The sequence below is a fragment of the Triticum urartu genome, chromosome 2A (genome assembly GCF_056163025.1).
Source record: "Triticum urartu cultivar PI428250 chromosome 2A, HENAU_Tu73, whole genome shotgun sequence".
NCBI classification, from domain to species: domain Eukaryota; kingdom Viridiplantae; phylum Streptophyta; class Magnoliopsida; order Poales; family Poaceae; genus Triticum; species Triticum urartu.
Window position 1 is genome coordinate 213,815,684 of NC_141874.1, and position 22,618 is coordinate 213,838,301.

At 46.9% G+C, this 22,618-nt stretch overlaps 1 protein-coding gene and 1 pseudogene across 1 annotated transcript; one reads left to right on the forward strand and one right to left on the reverse strand.

Annotated features, from left to right (window-relative positions):
- Positions 1-11,522: 11,522 nt before the first annotated feature.
- LOC147984612 (uncharacterized) lies at positions 11,523-13,997 on the forward strand (annotated as a pseudogene).
- A 4,318-nt stretch (positions 13,998-18,315) lies between these two features.
- On the reverse strand, positions 18,316-19,093 carry LOC147984613 (uncharacterized). Its single transcript, XM_087539784.1, has 4 exons — positions 18,977-19,093; positions 18,658-18,911; positions 18,507-18,582; positions 18,316-18,429 (listed from the first exon to the last, which is right to left on the reverse strand). Exons 1-4 carry the CDS (start codon positions 19,091-19,093, stop codon positions 18,316-18,318), a joined length of 561 nt encoding a protein of 186 aa, XP_087395910.1.
- Positions 19,094-22,618: the final 3,525 nt, after the last annotated feature.

Genomic DNA, 22,618 nt, shown 5'->3' on the forward strand with positions numbered 1-22,618 from the left:
CGAACTATCGCAACGGTGCATATTCAGGGAGAACACTTATACCTTGAAATTTAGTGAGAGATCATCTTATAATGCTACCGCCGAACTAAGCAAAATAAGATGCATAAAGGATAAACATCATATGCAATCAAAATATGTGACATGATATGGCCATGATCATCTTGAGCCTTTGATCTCCATCTCCAAAGTACCGTCATGATCTTTATCGTCACTGGCATGACACCATGATCTCCATCATCTTGATCTCTATCAACGTGTCATCACATGGTCGTCTCGCCAACTATTGCTCTTGCAACTATTGCTATCGCATAGCGATAAAGTAAATCAATTATTTGGCGCTTGCATCTTATGCAATAAAGAGACAACCATAAGGCTTCTGCCAGTTGCCTGATAACTTCAACAAAAACATGATCATCTCATACAACAACTTATATCTCATCACGTCTTGACCATATCACATCACAACAAACCCTGCAAAAATAATTTAGACGTCCTCTATTTTGTTGTTGCAAGTTTTACGTGCCTGCTACAGGCTGAGTAAGAACCGTTCTTACCTACGCATCAAAAACCACAACGCAGTATAGTGATTGCTTTTTGATCTTCAAAAAGAACTCTGTTCATTGAATCTGATTCAACTAAAGTTGGAGAAACAGACACGCACTAGCCACCTGTGTGCGAAGCACGTCGGTAGAACCAGTCTCGCGTAAGCGTACGTGTAATGTCGGTCTGAGTCACTTCATCCAACAATACCGTTGAATCAAGAATCAACTAGTGACAGCAAGCAATATGTATATACCCACGCCCACAACTCCTTTGTGTTCTACTCGTGCATATAACATCTACGCATAGACCTAGCTCTGATGCCACTGTTGGGGAACAAAGTAATTTCAAAAAAATTCCTACGCACACGCAAGATCATGGTGATGCATAGCAACGAGAGGGGTGAGTGTTGTCTACGTACCCTCGTAGACCGTAAGCGGAAGCGTTATGACAACGCGGTTGATGTAGTCGTACGTCTTCACGATCGACCGATCCTAGTACCGAAAGTATGGCACTGTAACGCCCTCGATGCGGCTATATCTCCCACGTGTCGAAGCACGACTTAGAGGCATAACCGCATTGAAAGCAATGTCGCAAGTGAGGTAATCTTCGCAAACAACCCATGTAATACATAAGGGAAAGAGATACATAGTTGGCTTACAATCGCCACTTCACACAAATACATGAATAAAGCATTACATCATCCAGATACAATCAAGGTCCGACTACGGAACCAAAATAAAAGAAGACTACCCCAAATGCTACACAGATCCCCGATCGACCCCAACTGGGCTCCACTACTAATCAACTGGAATGAAACAACACAACGGACAAAGTCTTCATCGAGCTCCTCCTGAGCTCAGTTGCGTCACCGGCACGGTTCAACGGCACCTGCAAGCTGGTTTTGGAAGTATCTGTGAGTCACAAAGACTCAGCAATCTCAAACCCTCGCGATCAAGACTATTTAAGCTTATAGGTAAGGTAAAGGTATGAGGTGGAGCTGCAGTAAGCGACTAGAATATATGGTGACTAACATATTCGCAAAAGAGAGCGAGAAGAGAAGGCAAAAGCACGGTCGATGAACTATGATCAAGAAGTGATCCTAAAACAACCTACGTCAAGCATAACTCCAACACCGTGTTCACTTCCCGGACCCCGCCGAGAAGAGATCATCACGGTAAACACGCGGTTGATGTATTTTAATTAAGGTCAACTTCAGGTTTTCTACAACCGGACATTAACAAATTCCCATCTGCCCATAACCGCGGGCACGGCTTTCGAAAGTTCAAATCCCTGCAGGGGTGTCCCGACTTAGCCCATCACAAGCTCTCACGGTCAACGAAGGATATTCCTTCTAGCGGGAAGACCCGATCAGACTCGGAATCCCGGTTACAAGACATTTTGACAATGGTAAAACAAGACCAGCAAAGCCACCCGAATGTGCCGACAAATCCCGATAGGAGCTGCACATATCTCGTTCTCAGGGCACACCGGATTGTCCAAACTTCCGGTAGGCCAGCCCAGAGTTGCCCCTGGTGGCCACCGGCGGCTGACAAGGTGGACCAACACTCAGAGGAGCACTGGCCCGGGGGTTTAAATAAAGATGACCCTTGAGCCGGCCGACTCAAGGGAAACAAAAGGCTAGGTGGCGAATGGTAAAACCAATGTTGGGCCTTGCTGGAGGAGTTTTATTCAAGGCGAACTGTCAAGGGGTTCCCATTATACCCAACCGCGTAAGGAACGCAAAATCCGGGAACATAACACCGATATGACGGAAACTAGGGCGGCAAGAGTGGAACAAAACACCAGGCATAAGGCCGAGCCTTCCACCCTTTACCAAGTATATAGATGCATTAATTAGATAAGAGATATTGTGATATCCCAACAAGTAAACATGTTCCAACAAGGAACAACATCTCCATGTTCCAACAAGGAACAAACTTCAATCTTCACCTGCAACTAACAATGCTATAAGAGGGGCTGAGCAAAACGGTAACATAGCCAAACAACGGTTTGCTAGGACAAGGTGGGTTAGAGGCTTGGTTCAACAATATGGGAGGCATGACAAGCAAGTGGTAGGTATCGCATCATAGGCATAGCAAAAGAGCGAGCAACTAGCAAGCAAAGATAGAAGTGATTTCGAGGGTATGGTCATCTTGCCTGAAATCCCGCAAGGAAGAAGAAAGAGTCCATGAAGAAGACAAACGGACGTAGTCGAACGGGTCCTCACAAACGCAACGTTACCGGAACCAACCCGAAGAAGCAAACACCGGAAAGGAGCAAACAACATAGTAAACAACCCCCACATAATCATGGCATGATGCACAACCAAGTATGATGCATGTCCGGTTTAATGAGGCATGCCATGGCAAAGTGCACAAACAATCCTACAAATTAAGTGGAGCACAATATGCATCGGGATGCATATTGACAAAACACCACATTCCATTATTTAGTTCGATCTTGTTATGTACTCAACAATATTAATTGTTCTTAACATGACAAGGGGTTAAGCAAAAGAAAACTACCTATCTAGGCAAGTTTAAATGAGGCCGGAACAACAAAACAACAAGTCCGGGAACTCCTCATGTGCATATATTAGGTTAGGTCCTGTTCTGCCCTAAACATTATTTTAGAGTTGTTAAACATGCAAGATGAGTGCACCAAGTAAATCTAGGCATTTTCTACCCCATTTACATATAAAGTTTATTAAAATCCGAATTACGGTTAATTAGTTATGAATAAAAGCATTTTAGCATGGCATAGGAGCAGATTTAACCAAACATCATTTTAAACATTTTAAACATAGATGAAAGTTGGATATTATGAAATTAGATGAATTTCTAAGCACTTTTAATATATAAATTATTTACACATGATGCATGATTAATAAGTTATTATATGCATGACAACGAGGGTTTTTCTGTAAAAACTGCAGTCTCTGGATAATAGGCAAAATCGCAGATCTGTAAAAAAACATATGCGGGCCGAATCTGGAACAGGGGCCGAACAGGGCAGGCGCTGGGGGCGGCTCACCATGGGCTTTGGCCCGTTTGTAGAGAGGCTTGGCAGGCCGGCAGGGCAAGCAGGCCGGCTGGATCTGGGAGGCTGCTGGCGACACTGGGTCTTGGAGGCCGAAGGGGAAGCAGGCGGGGCGCGGTCAACGCGAGTGACCGGGCGCGTCGTCCACCTCCGTCGAACGAAGCAGAGGTGAGGCAGGGGACTTGGCGCGGCGGCTTCAGGCGATGTGGGGCGCGCGACGACTCAGGGACTTGGCGGGGCGGCGGGTCACGCGGGGCCGTGGTCGACGCGGACGAGCATACTGGCTCGATGCAGAGGAAGACGGCCAGGTTCCGGGGACGATGGCTTGCTCGGACTTGGGCGGACAGCGAAGAAGTTCCAGGCCGGCTGGACGGGACTTGGGGGCGCCGGCGGCGGGAACCGGGCGACGGGACAGAGGGGGCACGAGCGAGGCTCCCGTCGAGGTCCTCCGGGAAGCAGAGCAGCGGCGCGACGCAGAGCAGCAGAGGGACTTGCGGCGGAGCTCGGTGCCTCGCCTCGCTGGAAGACGAACGGGACGGCGGCGGCCGGCGCTGGTTCATGAGCAGCAGAGAGCGAAGGTTAGAGGAGAACCAGAGAAAAAGGGAGAAGGGACGCAAGGATACGGCGACCTGCTGGCTTCGGTCGGCACGGACGAGGAGAAGGCAGGGCCTCGGGCGCGGGGTAGTGAGGACGGCCTGCTGGAGCATGCTTGGGGAGGAGCAGGGGCACGCGAGGAGCTGCTGCAGTTCGCGTGCTCCGGCATGGGCGGAGCCATCAGCGAGGAGAAGAGAGGTGAGGTGCGCTCGGGAGCTGCGCTGTTGCTGCGGCCTCGAGAAGAAAACAGAGGAGGAGCTCCTCTCTTGTGGGCTGGATCGAGGCAAGGAGGAGTTGGTGGCGAGCGATGGTTGGTGGGGAATGGATCCCGAGGGGGATTTGGTTGGCGATGGGACAAGCTCCCGAGGAACATGGGTGGCGGTGGCGGAAGGATTAAATGGATCGATGGGACAGGACTAGGGTTCCATCTATTTATATAGCAACGAGAATTTTTGGTTAGGGGTATTTGGTTCCTCCGATTTTAATCGGACAGTCGAGAAATAAAAGATAGGAAGAACAAATAGGAAAAAGGAGATGTTTTGTAGATGTTTGGGGATGATCCGGACACGACGGTGACGACTGCTCGGGTCGGGTCCGGGACAATTTTCGGACGCGCGAGGGGTGGGCCGCGAGCTGACGAGAGAGGTTAAGTTGGACCTGGCGGTAGGTAGCCTGTGCAGACGGTCTCGAGCTGAGAGAAGAGAAGAGAGGGAGGCCCGGCGACTGTTTCCGGAGACCGAAAAGTCCGACGTTAGACCGGCTATATTGCCGCTATAGTTATTCGTTGGGGCATCAAACGGACTCCGAAGGCGATGAAACTTGGCGGGCGTTCTACTGACAACAAAACAACATCGCACGCCAACTTTCATCCCATTCCGAGAACATTCTCCGGCCACTTATAAAATAATATTTCGGACATGCCGCGGGCGCGTGCAAGTGTGGTTGGGCTCAGAACGGACAACGGAGAGAACTCGGGGAACCCGGACGAATGCAAGTTTTAAAACATGATGATGCAATGCACATGATGACATGATGAAATGCAACACGCAAGCCAATGACAAGGCAACAACAGCGAATAACTGGAGGACACCTGGCACATCGGTCTCGGGGCGTCACAACACTCCACCACTACGAGAGGATCTCGTCCCGGGATCTAGAATGGCACCGGAGGAACAACGGAAAAGAAAGAGAAGAGGTAAAAACTAAGTTGCTTCATCGACAAACGAGTGAAACCAAAGAACCTTGAAAAGTTAAACCATTTCGATAAAAGAATACATCGGAGATAAACGAAGTTGAAAACACTCCATTAGACAAGAGGAACAAAGAACATTACTAGAACCTTGTAGGTTGACGACATAAGAAAAAGATTGCAATGAACAAGAATTACATGCAAGCACTCCGGTTGAAACGAGAAGCACAAGGAATGATAAAGATCAATTACGACAATACTCCAGTTGGAAATGGAAGGAATTGAACATGATCTTGACAAGATGAGAGGATACTTGAAAAGAGGACGCGACACTCTGGTTAAAAGGATAAGCATGAAAAGAACAAGGTCCTGACAAGAACAAGAAGAAGGGTTGAAGAGAGCAACAACACAATGCCTCCGGAACGAAAGAATAGAAGATAGATAATTGAAATAAAAGAATGGAGACGAAAATGCCATCTTATGCCACAAAAGAGCTTGAGAAGGCATCCTTAGGAGACGGGTCGAGCGGAGTTGTTGGAACACCAACAACGAAAAGAATACGCTTGATATGGTCTTATGGAATACATCTCAAATTATGAGGTGACAACCTGCCACTCACGGGAAAAAGAATTGGATTGGTATGAACAAGGAGACGAGAAAATATTTCACCAGGAGGATAAAGAAGAACTTGGGTCCTTTATAAGCACCATAGACAGCAACAAACCTTAGGGAAGGCTTAAGGTGAAATATAACCCAAGATAACTCCAAGGAAGAGATTGATGGATTTTAATATCCCATTCTTGACCACATGTGAATCATGAAACATGAACTCAAATTATCAAGAATGATATAATACCACCTCTATTGATACGGAAGGAAGAATTGCACTCTGGATTGCAAGATGAAGAATACTTGATCTCCTCCGAAAAGAAACTTGATGAACACTTCGAGAAGGAATTAAATCCTTTATGAACCATCATGTAGAACCTTCATGAAGAACTCCGGTAAACAAAAAGAATAACGAAAATAAAGACAAGTTGGAAACACAAGGTGAAACCTTGTAATGATTTAGACGGGTCCTCGTGGTGATATAATTGAAAGGGCTTGGAACTCCGGAAAAAAAGATAAGATGAGCAATTGAGATCAAGAATTTTGATGAACCTCCGGAATAAGGAATTAATCACTTGGATGAAACAAGAATAAGAATTATGTTATGCGTATATTTCACCAATTTAAATTGATGACAAGCAGCGGATTTTGCATATTACTTATTCTCGTCGAGAGCATTAAGATAGATATAGCGCCAACCTGGGAAAATATTGAACGAACCACTGGTAGGATAGAAATAACAAATAAATTGATATGATAAACAAAAGAAGAGAATCTTGAATGAACCACCGTAAGAATTGGAAATGAATGATGAAAAGGGATGAATCCCCGGTAAGAATTAGCAACTGAACGAAGACACATGAGAGAGTTTAGATACAAAAGAACGAAGAGATCATGAACTGATTAGAGAATATTGAATGATGCACCAGTAAGATTGAGAGAAATAGAGCTGAAAGCTAAGAATGAATAGGTCGCTTCGGAGAATCAGCAGAAAAGACTCCTGAATTTCTCCGGATAGGTGGAAAAAAATTCTCACAATCAAAAACAATTATGAGAGGAAGGCATCAAGTTAGAACCACAAATCTTCAAGAGAACGGATAAGGATTTAAGAGGAACTCTTCTTCGGTCTTCAAAATCTGAGAATGACGACGAGAAACACCACCAAGAATCGTTGAGACACTCAGGAAAAATCAAAAGCGAAGAGGTTGAGCCAACGATGAAAATAATTTAACCGATCTTGGAGAAAGGCATTTGACTGATGTTAACTCATTCTTACGTCAAACTTTGAGAAAAATTTGAGGATAACTTCGGGAAAATAAGAAGAGTTAGGTAAGATCCTGGGAAAAGACCTGTGGGTTAGGGCCCACTCAAAAGATACACCATTGAACGATTTAAAAGGAAGATTGCCCCGGTTGAATTAAATAGCTTGAATGAGATAACAACTTCGAAAGAGCTTAAAAGGATTACAAAAGCAGAGTGGAAACACGAATCTTCGAGATGTCTTGAGCACTCCAGAACAATAGAATAACGAGCGTGGAATGACTAAATATAAGGTGCACCGGCATGAGAAAACATTTGAAATACGGAAAAGAATATGAACAACACCGAAAGCTTGAATTGGATCCACCGGAGAAGAAAACAAGTGAAGAGTGACGAACTTGAAGCTCCGTTAGAATCTTCATGAGAATCACCGGGTAAGAACATGAAGGAAAAGAATGGAGAGACTTCACATGAATAAAAGGATACTTGATAAAGAAATCTTAGTCCTTGAAGAAAAAGGGTGGGTGGGTGGGAAAAACAAAGGCAACTTGGAGACGGATGAAAAAAACAACATTGAGAAAACTTGAGTTGATCTTGCGGATGTTGATCGGATCCACTTGAAGAGAAATACGCCGGTTGAAAAGGATTGTCATGACAATCTCAATGATCAAGAAGGATTAGTATTCCCATAGAAATATGAGAACACCGTTTAGAGAAGGTATGGAATCAACATTTGACTTCGAAGCAACTCGAATACCACAATCAAAACAAAAAACAAAGGATTGGCTTGCAAAATAAGCCGGAACAAACATATGATAGAGATTTCGTCCGAAGTTTTCATGGTGGGGCCTACACGGGCTCGATCGTACAGCACCATCATGTACAAGGCAGTGCACATGACATACGAAGCGTCCCCGAGTCAGCATAGCCAAGGACTCTTTAAGACACAACGAGACCACTGTAAAACCAACCGTGAATAGGCGGACCACTAGACATCGAACCCCAATTTCATATCATACATATGTCGGAAAGATATCCTAAGAGCTACTTGAATTCCCACTTATAAACTCCCGAAACTTTCCGGTTATGCAATCAGTTGTTGGGGATACAGGGGAAGCATAATATCTCACCCAAAACTAGCAAATCCTACATCCAGCTGTATCCATCCTTCAACACATAACCAAGAAACCTTCGGAAATCGTCTACCTCAACCTTCGAAAAGCATTCGTTATACGAGTTATGGCAATACTCCCAAACTCCCGCCCCAGTACTGGGTGGCGTCGAGGTTATCTCACCAACAACTGCATAAAAGAGATTTTTGATGTCGGCGAAACTATCTCAGGTATTCCAGAACTGCAACGATAAAATTGTGACGACAACACCTCGGAGCTCAACTCCCCGGGACACTGCCACAACCCCTAAATGACAGGAGGCACCAAGAACAATGTTCTCGTCACAAATCGATCGGAACGATTCCAAGATACCCGCGTGATCCTAAATTTTTTTTAGTGAAATTTGAGAAGAGAAGAGACAAAACTCTACGTCAGGATGCCTTACCAAAGCGATGAAGGGATTGAGGAGTAAAAAGAATTCCTAAACTCTCCGATATATAATTCCTAAATGACTCAAAACATTTTTCTAGACTCAACTCGTCAGCTAATTCGATCAAGCAGTGGGGGCTCCTAAGGTCGGGGAAGGCTCTGATACCAACTTGTAACGCTCCGGACACACCCGCCGGTGGTCGTTACTCCTGGTGGGATCTAGAGTGGCCCCACAGATCAATACTAGTCTTTTCTGCGCACTTTGTCCTCACTCATGCGCACCCGGGAGCAACTTCCCGGTCGGTCACCCATCCTGGCACTACTCCAAGCTGAGCACGCTTAACTTTGGAGTTCTGTCTGAATGGGCTCCCGAAAAAGAAGGAATTCCTTATTGATATGAGTAGTCTATCATCCCTAATAAGCCAGGCCATCACATACACCCCCACTCAGAGGAACCGATGTCCTCGTCGGGCCACAGGAACGTTCCCTCTTGGCACATACGTCTGTGCTTCCAGTCCAGTACATGTGTCATGCCATGTGCCACGACGGGTCACAAACGTCATGAACAACATGACCACGCACCTGTCCGCAACCATCCGTGTAACCGCGAGGGTCGGCTCTGATACCAACTTGTAACGCTTCGGACACACCCGCTGGTGGTCGTTACTCCTGGCAGGATCTAGACTGGCCCCACAGATCAATACTAGTCTTTTCTGCGCACTTTGTCCTCACTCATGCGCACCCGGGAGCAACTTCCCGGTCGGTGACCCATCCTGGCACTACTCCAAGCTGAGCACGCTTAACTTTGGAGTTCTGTCCGAATGGGCTCCCGAAAAAGAAGGAATTCCTTATTGATATGAGTAGTCTATCATCCCTAATAAGCCAGGCCATCACAGGCACCTCCGCGATATGCACACGTTCGGCTCGGTGACGTCCCACAAACTCGCGATCCAGTAGAGTGTCAAGGGAGAGCTTCGTCAGCACGATGGCGTGATGACGGTGGTGATGAAGCTACCGAAACAGGGTTTCGCCTAAGCACCGCTACGATATGACTGAGGTGGATTATAGTGGAGGGGGCACCGCACACGGCTCAGAGATCAATGATCAACTTGTGTGTCTATGGGGTGCCCCCTGGCCACGTATATAAAGGATGGAGGGAGGAGGAGGCCGGCCCTCATAGGACGCACCCGAAGTGTGGAGTCCTACTAGGACTCCCTAGTCCTAGTAGGATTCCACCTCCCACATGGAATAGGAAAAAGGGAAGGGAGAAGGAGAAGGAATGAAGGGGCGCCCCTTTCCGTAGTCCAATTTGGACCAGTCCATGGGGAAGGGGCGCGGCCACCCTTGAGGCCTTTCTCTCCTTTCCCGTATGGCCCATTAAGGCCCAATACGAATTACCGTAACTCTCTGGTACTCCGAAAAATACTCGAATCATTCGAAACCTTTCCGATATCTGAATATAGCCTTCCAATATATCGATCTTTACGTCTCGACCATTTCAAGACTCCTCGCCATGTCCCTGATCTCATCCGGGACTCCGAACAAACTTCGGTCATCAAATCACATAACTCATAATACAAATCGTCACAGAACGTTAAGCGTGCGGACCCTACGGGTTCAAGAACTATGTAGACATGACCGAGACTCATCTCCAGTCAATAACCAATAGCGGAACATGGATTCTTATATTGATTCCTACATATTCTATGAAGATCTTTATTGGTCAAACCGCATAACGATATACGTTGTTCCCTTTGTCATCGGTATGTTACTTGCCCGAGATTTGATCATCGGTATCTCAATACCTAGTTCAATCTCGTTACCGGCAAGTCTCTTTACTCGTTCTGTAATGCATCATCCCGTAACTAACTCATTAGTCACATTGCTTGCAAAGCTTATTGTGATGTGCATTACCGAGAGGGCCCAGAGATACCTCTCCGATACTCGGAGTGACAAATCCTAATCTTGATCTATGCCAACTCAACAAACACCACCGGAGACACCTATAGAGCATCTTTATAATCACCCAGTTACGTTGTGACGTTTGATAGCACACAAGGTGTTCCTCCAGTATTCGGGAGTTGCATAATCTCATAGTCTGAGGAACATGTATAAGTCATGAAGAAAGCGGTAGCAATGAAACTGTAACGATCATCGTGCTAAGCTAACGGATGGGTCAAGTCAATCACATCATTCTATAATGATGTGATCCCGCTTATCAAATGACAACTCTTTGTCCATGGCTAGGAAACTTAACCATCTCTGATTAACGAGCTAGTCAAATAGAGGCATACTAGTGACACTCTGTTTGTTTATGTATTCACACATGTACTAAGTTTCCGGTTAATACAATTCTAGCATGAATAATAAACATTTATCATGATATAAGGAAATATAAATTACAACTTTATTATTGCTTCTAGGGCATATTTCCTTCACCACTTGTATGCATGTTAGTAGTTGTGGCCTTGTGGGTGTGCTTCTCCACCTGCCACTTGTATATAGCATGACAACGGCGGTGGGGAGATGCGCAGTGTGCTAGTGGGGGGGTGGGGAAATGCGCCTGCCACTCGTAATGCCATTGGTAGCTCATTTGTATTCGCTGCAGCAGTAGTGTCAAGAAGTACCAGGTTCAAAATCTTGTTGAGGGTTAGTTTTATTTTGATTGTAGTTATTCTTCCGTTGGGAGAAAACCGCTGAGGTCCCCTCCTCTCGCTCCCCCTCCTCTCGCTGATGGCCGCTCCGGCCCCAGCGCCCACCTCCCTCCCCGCCGGCGGCCACTCCGGCCCCGGCGTCCACCCTCTGCCTCCGATGGCCTCGGGCCCGCGGAGCCCCCCTTCGGTGTCCTCGACCTTTCCTCGGGAGCGACCGATCGTCTCTGGGCTAGGACTGTCGGGGTCGCCTGGCTCAGCGCACTCCTCGTCTGCGGGTGTCGCTCCGGCGGGTGTTGAGGCCTCGGCTCCGGACCAGGCTTGGCGCCAGAAGGGGCCTTCCCGGAAGGCCATGTGGCATCGCCGGAAGGCGTTCCGTCGTCAGCAGGAGGCTGATGGCGGCCGCCGGAGCACCTCGCCCTCGTCTTCCTCTCTGTGCCGTGAGATTCCTCAGGACATGTATGGACTCTGCTTTCGCTGTTTCAAGGAGGGGCATCAGCGGCAAGACTGCACCAACGACCCTGTGTGCATTCGTTGCGGCCTGTCGGGGGCATGTCTCATCGCAGTGCAAGAGACCCAGGAGCCCGACCCCGGAGGATGAGCTCCGGCGCGCTGTGATTGCTAAGGTGTCCGAGACGGTGCCGGCACTGCCAGTGGCTGCACCCATGGGGAGGACATTGCAGGAGCCTGGACAGAGTGCACCGCGTGCGTTAGCTCTGTCAGTTGCGCCCAATCTCCCTCCCGTGATGGCCGGCGTGGCCTCCCCAGCTGCGCAGGCAGGCATCTGTGTTCTGCAATGCTCGCCGGGGATGGACGAGCTTGAGCGCAGGTTGCAGCTCGCGGTTGTGATGTACGTTGGCGGAGCTAGGCCGCCGGTGTCTTGTGAGGACGTGGCGGTAGCCATCTCGCGCTAGCTTGACATGCCGCGGCACCGCTTCTCCGTGCACAAGTACCATCCCGAGGATTTTCTGGTTGTGTTTGCGTCGCATGAGCTCCGGAACAGAGTGCTGGGTGTCCCCGCGATCGAGCACGATAGGTTCAAGCTCTTCGTCAAGCCCTAGCTTCGTCAAGCTCAAGCGAAATCCAGGATCATGCGGACGCAGGTGGATATCATGATTGAGGGTGTTCCTTCGCATGCCTGGTCGCGCGGCACGGTGGCCAAACTCCTTGGGGATTCTTGCTGGATCGATAGCCTGGCACCGGAAACTGATAGCCGAGAAGACCTATCTCTGTTCAAGCTTCTGCGTGGTGTGTGGATCCGGACGAGGTGCCGGTTGCTAAGCGGCTGTGGGTGCCTGAGCCGCCGGAGCAGTTCCCGGACCCCGCGGCGCGCCGTCCGTCCTTCCTGCAATTGCTGGAGTATCCCACCATCATTCACATCGGGCGGATGAGGGATTTCTCCGCTCCGGATCTTTGGAGAAGGGAAGGGAGCTCGGATGACAGCGGGCAGAGCGGGCTGCCGGATGACTCCGATGATCTGGGCCCAGGTGGTGACGTGCAAGTTCTTCCCTGGACGCGAGGTGTTTTGGATGATCGCGGTGCTGGTCGGCGTTTGTTTGGTCCGGCGACAGGTGGCGGAGGCGGCGGTGGCCGCTCCTACCGGCAAGCTCTGGCTGGTCATGTGGGGCCCTCGGACTGGAGGATTCCGCCAATGACGTCTGAGCTGTCCGTTAAAGCTCCTGCTGGGGCCCCTCAAGTGCCAGGCTCGGGAAGACCAGGAAATTCGAATCAGAGGCCCTGCCCGGGGGTGCCGATAGCGAATCCGATGCCAACACTTGGCATCCCCTCACCGGCGGATCAGAGCAACACAGGAGTTGGAGGTGCTTTTGACTCGGTCATGCCCGCTGGCCCAGGTGCCCAGATGGTGGAGCCGGCACTTGTGGTAGGCGCGCAAGCCAATCCATTGGTGGAGACTGCGGTGGAACCTTCGAGAGACCATGGTCTGGCAGTTGCAGATCCCATGCCGGTCCCACTGGCCGTCCCATTGGTAGCTGGGCTGGCAGAGCCAGCTTCGGTGGGGGAGCCACGGATCCCAAAACTGAGGTCAGACAAGACTGAGTCTATGATTGCCAAGGTGGTGGAGCCGGTGGGACCGTCTGCCGCACTCATGGACACGACAGATCTGATGCTCCAGGATGGTGGTGTGGCATCCACAGCTGTCGCTACAAACCTGGGTTCGGAGGCACATTTGATCCGGTCAGAACTGTTGCATGCCCTGCAACCCGAGACGAACGGCTGGCAGCCAATGGCGGAGCTCATCCCACCCAGTTGCGCCGGGGCTCAGATTTCGGTGCGTTGGATGGATGTGCCAGCGCGAATGATCACCAGGACGGGTCGCCCCAGGCTGATGTGGTGGTGGGGCCACCTAGGGATCTGGTTGATGCTGCATGTGCATGTGACATGACTACGTCGCATGGCATGCAAATTGTGGCCCCATCACATGGAATAGGCGCCCAAGGGGTGGGAGTTCTGGCGGAAGGAGATAAACTCACAGAGAAGGAACAGGTTGCCTTGGGCAACATCAAAACTTCCTGCACTAGATTACTCAAGAAACTTGCCCCCGCTGCTTAAGGAGATCGAAGCTATGCGTGGTGTTCGCGCTGGTCAGGACCCCTTCACACCCGGCGTAACACCAGATTAGTGTGCTCTTCGGCAAGATCTAAATCCAAAGCGTCTGCGGCTGAAACGATCCTGCTCAAAACATTGGGCATTGGCCATGATGATCTGGCCATATCGGAGGGAGCCCTTGGTCAACTTCGTGACATGTTTGACTCGCCACTCCAAGAGCCACAACTAAGGGCGATCGCTGCAATCTTCGGCAAAGCAATCCCGTTGAACTTTGAGGGAGATATGGAGAAGCTCGTGGCCTCGTCCGCGTAGAAGGTGTGGTACCGACATTGGAGTCTTGCCTCCCTATGTCGTACTCACCTGTGGAGTTAGTATGCTGGAATGTACGTGGCCTTAATAGTCCAGCTAGGAGGGATGCGTTGAGGGAGTTAGCGGATTCTATGCATGTTTCGATCTGGTGCATCCTAGAGACTAAACTAGAGCATGTAGACCAATATGTGATTATGCAATGTTTAGGGCCATCTTATGACGTTTTTGCGTACTTGCCGGCTTTGGCCACTCGAGGTGGCATCATCATTGCTTGGAACTCTTCCAATGCGATGGTTTCTAACACGGTTCGCGACACTAACTTTATCACGGGATATGTCGCACCGAGGGAAGGAGCTACATGGTGGCTTTCGGTAGTGTATGGGCCTCAAGAGGACCCGCAAAAGGTCGTGTTCTTACAAGAACTCTCGGACAGGAGGGCTCTTTGCCCGGGACCTTGGATGGCGATAGGCGACTTCAACCTCATTCTCCATGCGGCTGACAAGAACAACAATCTTCTAGATAGAAGGATGATGGGGAGATTCAAACGGTTTGTGGATGACAATGCTCTCAAAGAGCTATTCCTCCATGGCAGGCGGTTCACGTGGAGCAATGAAAGGAGCGCTCCTACGATGACGAAAATTGATCGAGGTTTTGTTTCGATAGATTGGGAATTAGAGTACCCGGAGTGCTTGCTGCAGGCTCTATCCACTGGAATCTCGGATCACTGTCCCCTCTACCTCTCTATGGAAGATCACTTGCAGCCGCGCGGGCGGTTCAGCTTTTTTGGGTGAAACTGGAGGGGTTTTGGATGCCGTGGCCGAAGGATGGGTCTGCGACCAATCCATCACTGACCCCTTCTTGCGGTTGGATATACTACTCAGAAACTGTGCCAAACACCTCACGGCATGGGGACAGCGGCGAGTCGGGAACATCAAGCTTCAGATAGCGGTGGCCAACCTGGTGATTCTCAGGTTCGATTGTGCTCAAGAATCTTGTGTGTTTTCTAATGAGGAGAGAGGGCTTAGAAACATTCTCAAACGACTTGTGCTTGGTCTTGCTTCGCTGGAGAGGACAATTGCAAGACAGAGGTCGAGGATGAACTGGTTGCAAGACAGAGACGCTAACACCAAGCTATTTCAGTTGGTGGCCAATGGCAGGAAATCCAAAAATTTCATCCCTGCTATCAACTCGGAGGGGCATGTCATTGCTGATCAGAAGGGGAAGTAGTGTGCCTTCTTTGAGGCTTACAGAGATCTGCTTGGCCGATCCATGGCTTGCGCGCATACTATTGACCTAGACTTTGTGGGCATTTCACCTATTGATCTGTCGGATCAAGATCTTATCTTTCATGAGGAGGAAATTTGGAAGGTGATCAAAGACATGCCCGCGGACAAGGCACCCGGGCCGGATGGATTCATTGGAATTTTTTTCCAAAAAGCTTGGGCTATTATTAAAGGAGATGTTATTGCTGCAATCCACAAGCTATTTCTCAATAATGGCAGGGGATTTGGCAGACTAAATCAGGCCCTGATTACACTGTTACCAAAGAAGCCGGATGCCTGCCAGGTCAAGGATTTCCGGCCGATCAGTCTTGTTCACAGTGCGCCCAAGCTCGCTTCCAAGCTACTTGCATCCAGACTGAGTAGGCGGATGGGAGAAATAGTGAGTGTCAATCAGTCCGCGTTTATCAAGGGCAGAAGCATCCATGACAATTTCTTGCTCGTTAGACAAATGGCTCGCAAACTTCATTAGAGGAAAACCAAAGGTGTGCTGCTGAAACTTGACATATCGAGAGCTTTTGACACCCTATCCTGGCCGTTTCTTTTCGAGGTGCTTCAAGCTAAGGGATTCTCTACCCGCTGGATCTCTTGGATTGCAACTCTGCTCACTTCGGCAAGCTCCAGAATTGTGGTCAATGGATGTGCGGGAGAGAAGTTTATGCATGCGCAAGGGTTGCGCCAAGGAGAGTCCCTCTCCCCTCTCCTCTTTGTTATTTCTATGGATGTGCTTACAGCGATGATGATCAAGGCTCAAGAGCTGCAGGTGCTTAGCAAGATTCCTAGCTGTACGCCTCTGCAGCGGCTGTCTCTCTACGCGGATGATGTTGTCCTCTTCATTAGGCCGATAAGATCGGATCTGTTTTTTGTGAAGGAAGCTCTTGGAATCTTCGGAGAGGCATCGGGGCTGGTCATAAACTTTGCCAAGTCCTCGGCTGTCATGATCAGAGCCTCCGAGGAAGAGGAGGAACTGGTGAAGGAGGCGCTTCCTTGGACAATGGAGAAATTTCCGATCAAATACCTAGGGCTGCAGCTGAGTATCAAGCATCTCAAGAGATCTGACTGGCAACCGATCATTAACACAGTGCTTAAACTAATGCCGGGATGGCAAAGAGGGCCTATCACCAGGCCTGGACGACTTTCTCTGGCCAATCACGTGGTTCGAGCGCGGCCTACACACCACCTGATCGTCGCGGAGGCTCCTAAGTGGGCGTTAGAAAAAATTGACAAAGGATGCAGAAAGTTCTTCTGGGCTGGGACGGAGGAGGTCCATGGAGGCAAGTGCCTGGTCGCATGGGAGTGTGTGTGCAAGCCGAAATACCTAGGAGGGCTCGGTGTGCTAAATCTTTACAAGCAAGGGATCGCGCTCCGTTTGCGTTGCGAATGGCTCAAGCGCACGGACGATCTCCGGCCATGGCAAGGGCTGAACCTGATGGCCGACAAACAAGTGACCATGGCGTTCAACAGCTTGGTCAAATGGGAGGTTGGCAATGGGAGACGTGTGTTGTTTTGGAAGGACAAATGGATCAATGGAAGCTCCATCGCTGAGGTGGCTCTGATGATCAGAGCCATGATCAAGACACAGGTCGCCAATAGGAGAACGGTTAAGGATGCTTTACATCTTCATACTTGGACATCTGACATTGTTGGGGATATGAGCACGGATGCCCTGGTGCAATCCATCCGGCTTTGAGATCTGATCATTGGTATGAGCCTGGTCCCTGACTCTGAAGACAAACCACTTTGGCAATGGAGCTCTAATGGTATCTACTCAGCCCACACCGCCTATAAAATGCTATGCGAGGGAGGCATCAGATTTCAATGCTCTCCGGCAATATGGAAATGTTGGGCGCCGTTGACCTGCAAGATATTCATATGGCTAGCGCTGCAATACCGCGTTTGGACATCCGATAGGAGGCAACGGCATGGCCTTCAAGATCATAGCGCGCCATGTTTCCTTTGTGAGCAGGAAGAGGACACGGTGGATCACATCTTGCTGCAATGCGTCTATGCTCGCCAAGTTTGGTTCATTTGCTTCAGGCGACTAGGCATTGAGCTTTCTATACTCCCAACACAGCAAGATCGTTTGGAGTCATGGTGGTCAGTTTCCAGGAAACGCATCATCAAGCCTCACCGTAAGGGATTTGACGCGCTCGTCATCTTGATATGCTGGAATCTCTGGAAGCAAAGAAACGGCAGAGTGTTCTCGCACTCCAACAATGCCAATGAGTGGGGGCCGCGGACATTATTGCTCGAGAACTAAGACTTTGGAAAGCGGCTCGAAGGAGAGGAATTCAACAGCTTGCCGAGTAGTTGCTTAGTGTGTGGAGTGGAGTGAAGTTTGAGTTGGCTCCCGCTGTGGGATTAGCCACCCATTGTAATTCTTGTAATTAACCTTCTGCCTTCTATAAAGCTAAGGTACGCATTTTGCGTACTCTCAAAAAAAATCTTGTTGAGGCAGCAGTATTACAATATATTGCTCATTTTTTTCATCAGCTAGGACTTTTAAAGACTACTAGTAGAGTGCCCGTACGTTGCCACGGGCTCTTGAAAAAGTTTGCAGGAGTTACATGTTAAATTCAACACGTACAAACAATATAACAGAAACATAATTATTTAATAACTGAACTTTATTTTTGCAATGTAAATTGATAACATAAGAAAAATTAAAGACATGTCCATGTAACAAACTAAGCGATGTTCCAACTAAACATCTATTACAAAGCTATTAATATCTAGATGATGCGCTTAAGAAATTCTTGCACAATATCCGGTAAGTTTCCTTTAGCCTCATTCCCACGATGTTTTAGCAAGTATAACAAAAACTGCTTTCTCAATTCATACCCATCCTGCACAAACGCATACATGTAGTTAGTATGAAAATTTCATGCCGAAGGTCTTAAAACATGTAATGGACAATACTCACTGCGCAAATCGGCTTGACCAAATCTTCACCGTTCCACCAGAGCATAAAATGAAAAACAAAATAGCCAGACAAATTCTTGTAAAACATTAAATTAACAATGTAAAGAATATAGTAATAACAAAAGTAAATGCTTTTGTTATGAATTCATTACCCATCTATACTCGTTGGAACACCGGACGGAAATAAACGTTGCCATTTAGATAGATCATAATTCCAACCAGGCAGCTTAATTTCGAGTGCTTCTTTGAAATCCCTTGCAAAACTTTTTAATTTCAGTGCATGCCTCAAATTTTTCTCCTCTAACGATTGTGATGTTTGAATAGGATCCATAATATATAGACGACGTGCCTCTTTGTCGATGACGTACAAAATGTATCGGCCGATGGATGCATAGGGAAGATAAATCTACAAGTGCAGGTATTAGAAACAACAATAAACCATGATAACAATTGATAAAATAATTTACTTACCTTGTTGCACGATGAGATGTCGTTGTCCATCTCAGGCCAGCTATCAAATAATGTTGCCAAACTCTGAATAGTTTCCTTCTCGCAAAACTTCTGACCTCGTGTTGACTCTAACATCATGGACTAAGTAAAAAAAAGAAATATTGTTTCAACATGTTGATAATAATGACACATAGAATGAAGAGTTAAGATAATTTACACAAAATCGTAGATCCATGTAGTGCACAGGAGGGTATGTGAACAATACTCCCTCGTCACATGCCAGCATACGCACGGCTGTGTTGAAGCAGTCATTGTCCATGATCTGCTCCATGTTAAATATGCACTGAAGTTTTTTAAGACTTAAGCCCATTGTATCGGGTGTCGAGCTCCGGACCCATACCTTACTATAAATTGAATGATAAGAAGAATAATATTATAAATCCGCACATTAAATATTGATGCATGATACTTACTCCAAACACCCAGCATCATCGATAGACATGATGTAGTTGCAAAGGCCGGCAAGTAATTCACGTTGGTCCGTGGGTATGATAGTGATTGGGGCAGGACGTTTGTCTTTGACTACGTCAGATGGATTCTCCAGGATCTCGATATCAAAATTAGCTAAAGTTTCTTCATCGTCAGGTTGATGGTATATGGGATCTCCTTTTAGCTTATTCAGCTCTGAATCAAGCAAAATGACAGCCATTTTTTTCCTAAAATGTTTCATATCCTCCTACAAAATATATATATAATAAATTTATATAATATTTTGAGATAAAATAACAAGATAATGTATAAAAATGGAATACCTGGGTGAACGTGTCTGACAGTCCATGTGATGTCCAGTATTCCATATAATTTAACATGAACAGTCCACATGATACGCTACAATATTATAAAACAATCCTTTACAATACCACACAGATAAATCAAATAAACAAACCATTGTAACATGTGCTTACCCATCGGTTTGTATTGCCTCATGAAACTGCTCTACAACCGTCCATTTTGTAACATTAAGATCGGGTCACTTATGACCTCTGATAAACTCCGGACTATGCTCTACAAGTTTTAGACACTTCTCAAGTCCTAGTAACTATTTTATATATGAGAAATATTAGGGAACAAGGCAAACAAAACATATGTTAAGATGAGTAAAAATATATATACTTACCGTAGTAGCAAGGTCATTGCGTTTGACCCGAGAACCAAGTGAGTCCAATACTTGAATCTCACGTTTTTTGGCATTGGCGACTGCTAGATACCAATGATAGCCCGGCATGTTAATCGGAATGAATAACTGGTGTAAATATCATACAAGTCACGATCGCAATTAGATATAAATATTAATAATTCATTATAACTATGAATTAAATAAAAACAATCCATAATTATATGCTGGATAACGAGACAAAAGCCCCGGACTATAATTAAAAAAAAATCTTGTTGAGGCAGCAGTATTACAATATATTGCTCATTTTTTTTCATCAGCTAGGACTTTTAAAGACTACTAGTAGTATATCTATCGAATAATGCCTTTGGAGCACGAGCACATTGAGCCATTTTTTAAGTTAAGAGAAATGGATTTGTATGGCCTGAAAAAATCCAAAAAATTGTGTACATGCAGGGATAGTAATGTACTATAATTGTGCAAATTTTCATCAATATCCATGCTTGCATGCGAGAGCCACAAAAAAGACTAATACATGCCAAAAAATAGGCTTGTGTTTTTTTTGTTGATACTGGGGCCGGATTTTGTCTTTTTGTTAATGTATTATTGAAGAAAATTTAACAATTAATTAGACAACATGGATGCACATTCATGAAAAAGAGAGTAAAAAAATTGAAACTATTAAGCAACCTTTTTTAGGGGTTTAAAAAGTCGTGTTCCAGAAGTCTACCTTATAGTGTATATTCAATACTTGCGAGATTTTCAAACTATTTAGAAAGAAATACTTACTGGATTTTGTTGTTGTTTGGTCGAAGATTGCTAACCAGACATACTGCCCGGTGAGTTACTTGTAAGATTTTATAGGTCGGTGCAATGATGTGAATATAATTGGACGGTGCAGGTCCAGGTCGAGTGGTTGGTGTATCTCCGATTTGCATTGAGGAGTTATTAAAGTTGTAGACTGCATATGTTTGTACAATCTCCGGCGGAAAAAACTGTGTACATACTCTTGTATATTGGTGGAAAAATAAGTTGACAGTAAGGGACATATGCTTTTTCATTGTCTTATTATTTTGATTCAAAGAGGTTGTAGCGGGAAAAAATCTGATGGACGTAAGTCACTATAGACGCTTCCGTAATCAATGAGAATGCCTGCTTTCACTAAATATACATCGCCGAAATGACTAAAATAAATTCAGAAAATTGCATCCACTAACTCCAAGTCTATTTTCCTCGAATATGCACGAGTGTGCATATTATATATATTGAAGAAGAAAAACAAAGTATGCCTCCACCAAAGTTTACAAGTACTTCAAGACACGCTACTCCTGACCACTCTCCCATCTCGCTACCATACTGAAGAAAGGGTTTACATTCCCTTTCAGTAAACCGGCCAACGACCACACCATGCCCTCTAACCTTACTCTACGTAGTAACTACTTGATCGAAGGCCGTGCTCCCTCGAAGACGATGGCATTCATGTGCTTCTACAACTCGAGAATTGTTAACACAAAGATAGTGTATAGATCCTTCCGGTTCATGTTGTTGGGTCCTTGCTTGCCGCACATCCATGAAGCAAGGGAGTCGTGTGCGGGGACGGTGTCCACTCCGGTCTACCCAACGCCTCACGAGTCGCCGCCCACACTGTCCTGGCAAACATTCATGTGAGTAGCAGATGGTTAAGGCCCCTCCCAATGCTCCACCTTGTACAGGTGCTAAGCCTTCCACGTAGGCAAAAAATCTGATGTGGCAAGTTATTTAAGAGGAGAGAGATGGGTGTGGTGACCCCAGGAAGAACTAATGCTAAGCGCGTGAATCTAGGCAAAATATCTAAAAAAAAGAAGCCCACCAATACAGGAAGAGCTTTAGTTACTAAATCATTAAATGAAGCAAGCTTAGCAACCATAAGCTAAGCATCTATGCATTGAGGAGTATAGTTGCTAAGCTATTTAATGTGCTTAGCACCTCATCTAAACACCCATGCATTGGCAGCAGCCTAATAGCTTCCTCCTCCTGGTCACAAAAAGAGCACGCGTCCGAAGTCCAACAACTATCCCGAAGAGCCAGCCTTGGGGATTACTTCTCTACCTCAAAACCTGGCTGCATATGCCAATCGTATCGACAACCGTCGGCTGGCCTCCCAAGACCATGCAATTTCATCTCACATATTCTCAGTTGACTCCCAAGTGACAACCCTCTGCCAAAGCGAGAAGAACTCCTGCAGTGCATCCGTTCCTAGGTTGGGGCCAATATCCATCGCCCAGGACCCATCCTCCACAGCCCGCCCGACCAGATTGGATGATGTGATACACGGCGGGATTCACCAACTCTAGAACTTAAACCTTGATAGGTTAGGTACTACAAAGAGCCGAACCATGTGAGCCACGCTCAGTTCAGAAGTTCTCATAGTTTTATCTTTGCCCTTTCGGAAAACGTAAGAGGATTGCACAGTTTGATTTCTTTGCCGCGAAGAAAAACAATTCAGTTTC

What these genes read in the sequence shown, in the direction of transcription:
- LOC147984613 (XM_087539784.1), bottom strand. Translation starts at nt 19,093, where the DNA reads ATGATGTTAGAGTCAACACGAGGTCAGAAGTTTTGCGAGAAGGAAACT. An exon ending in GTTCCAACGAGTATAGATGG is followed by an intron (nt 18,583 to 18,657) that starts GTAATGAATTCA and finishes AATGTTTTACAA; the next exon opens with GAATTTGTCTGGCTATTTTG. An exon ending in TGGTCAAGCCGATTTGCGCA is followed by an intron (nt 18,430 to 18,506) that starts GTGAGTATTGTC and finishes GCGTTTGTGCAG; the next exon opens with GATGGGTATGAATTGAGAAA.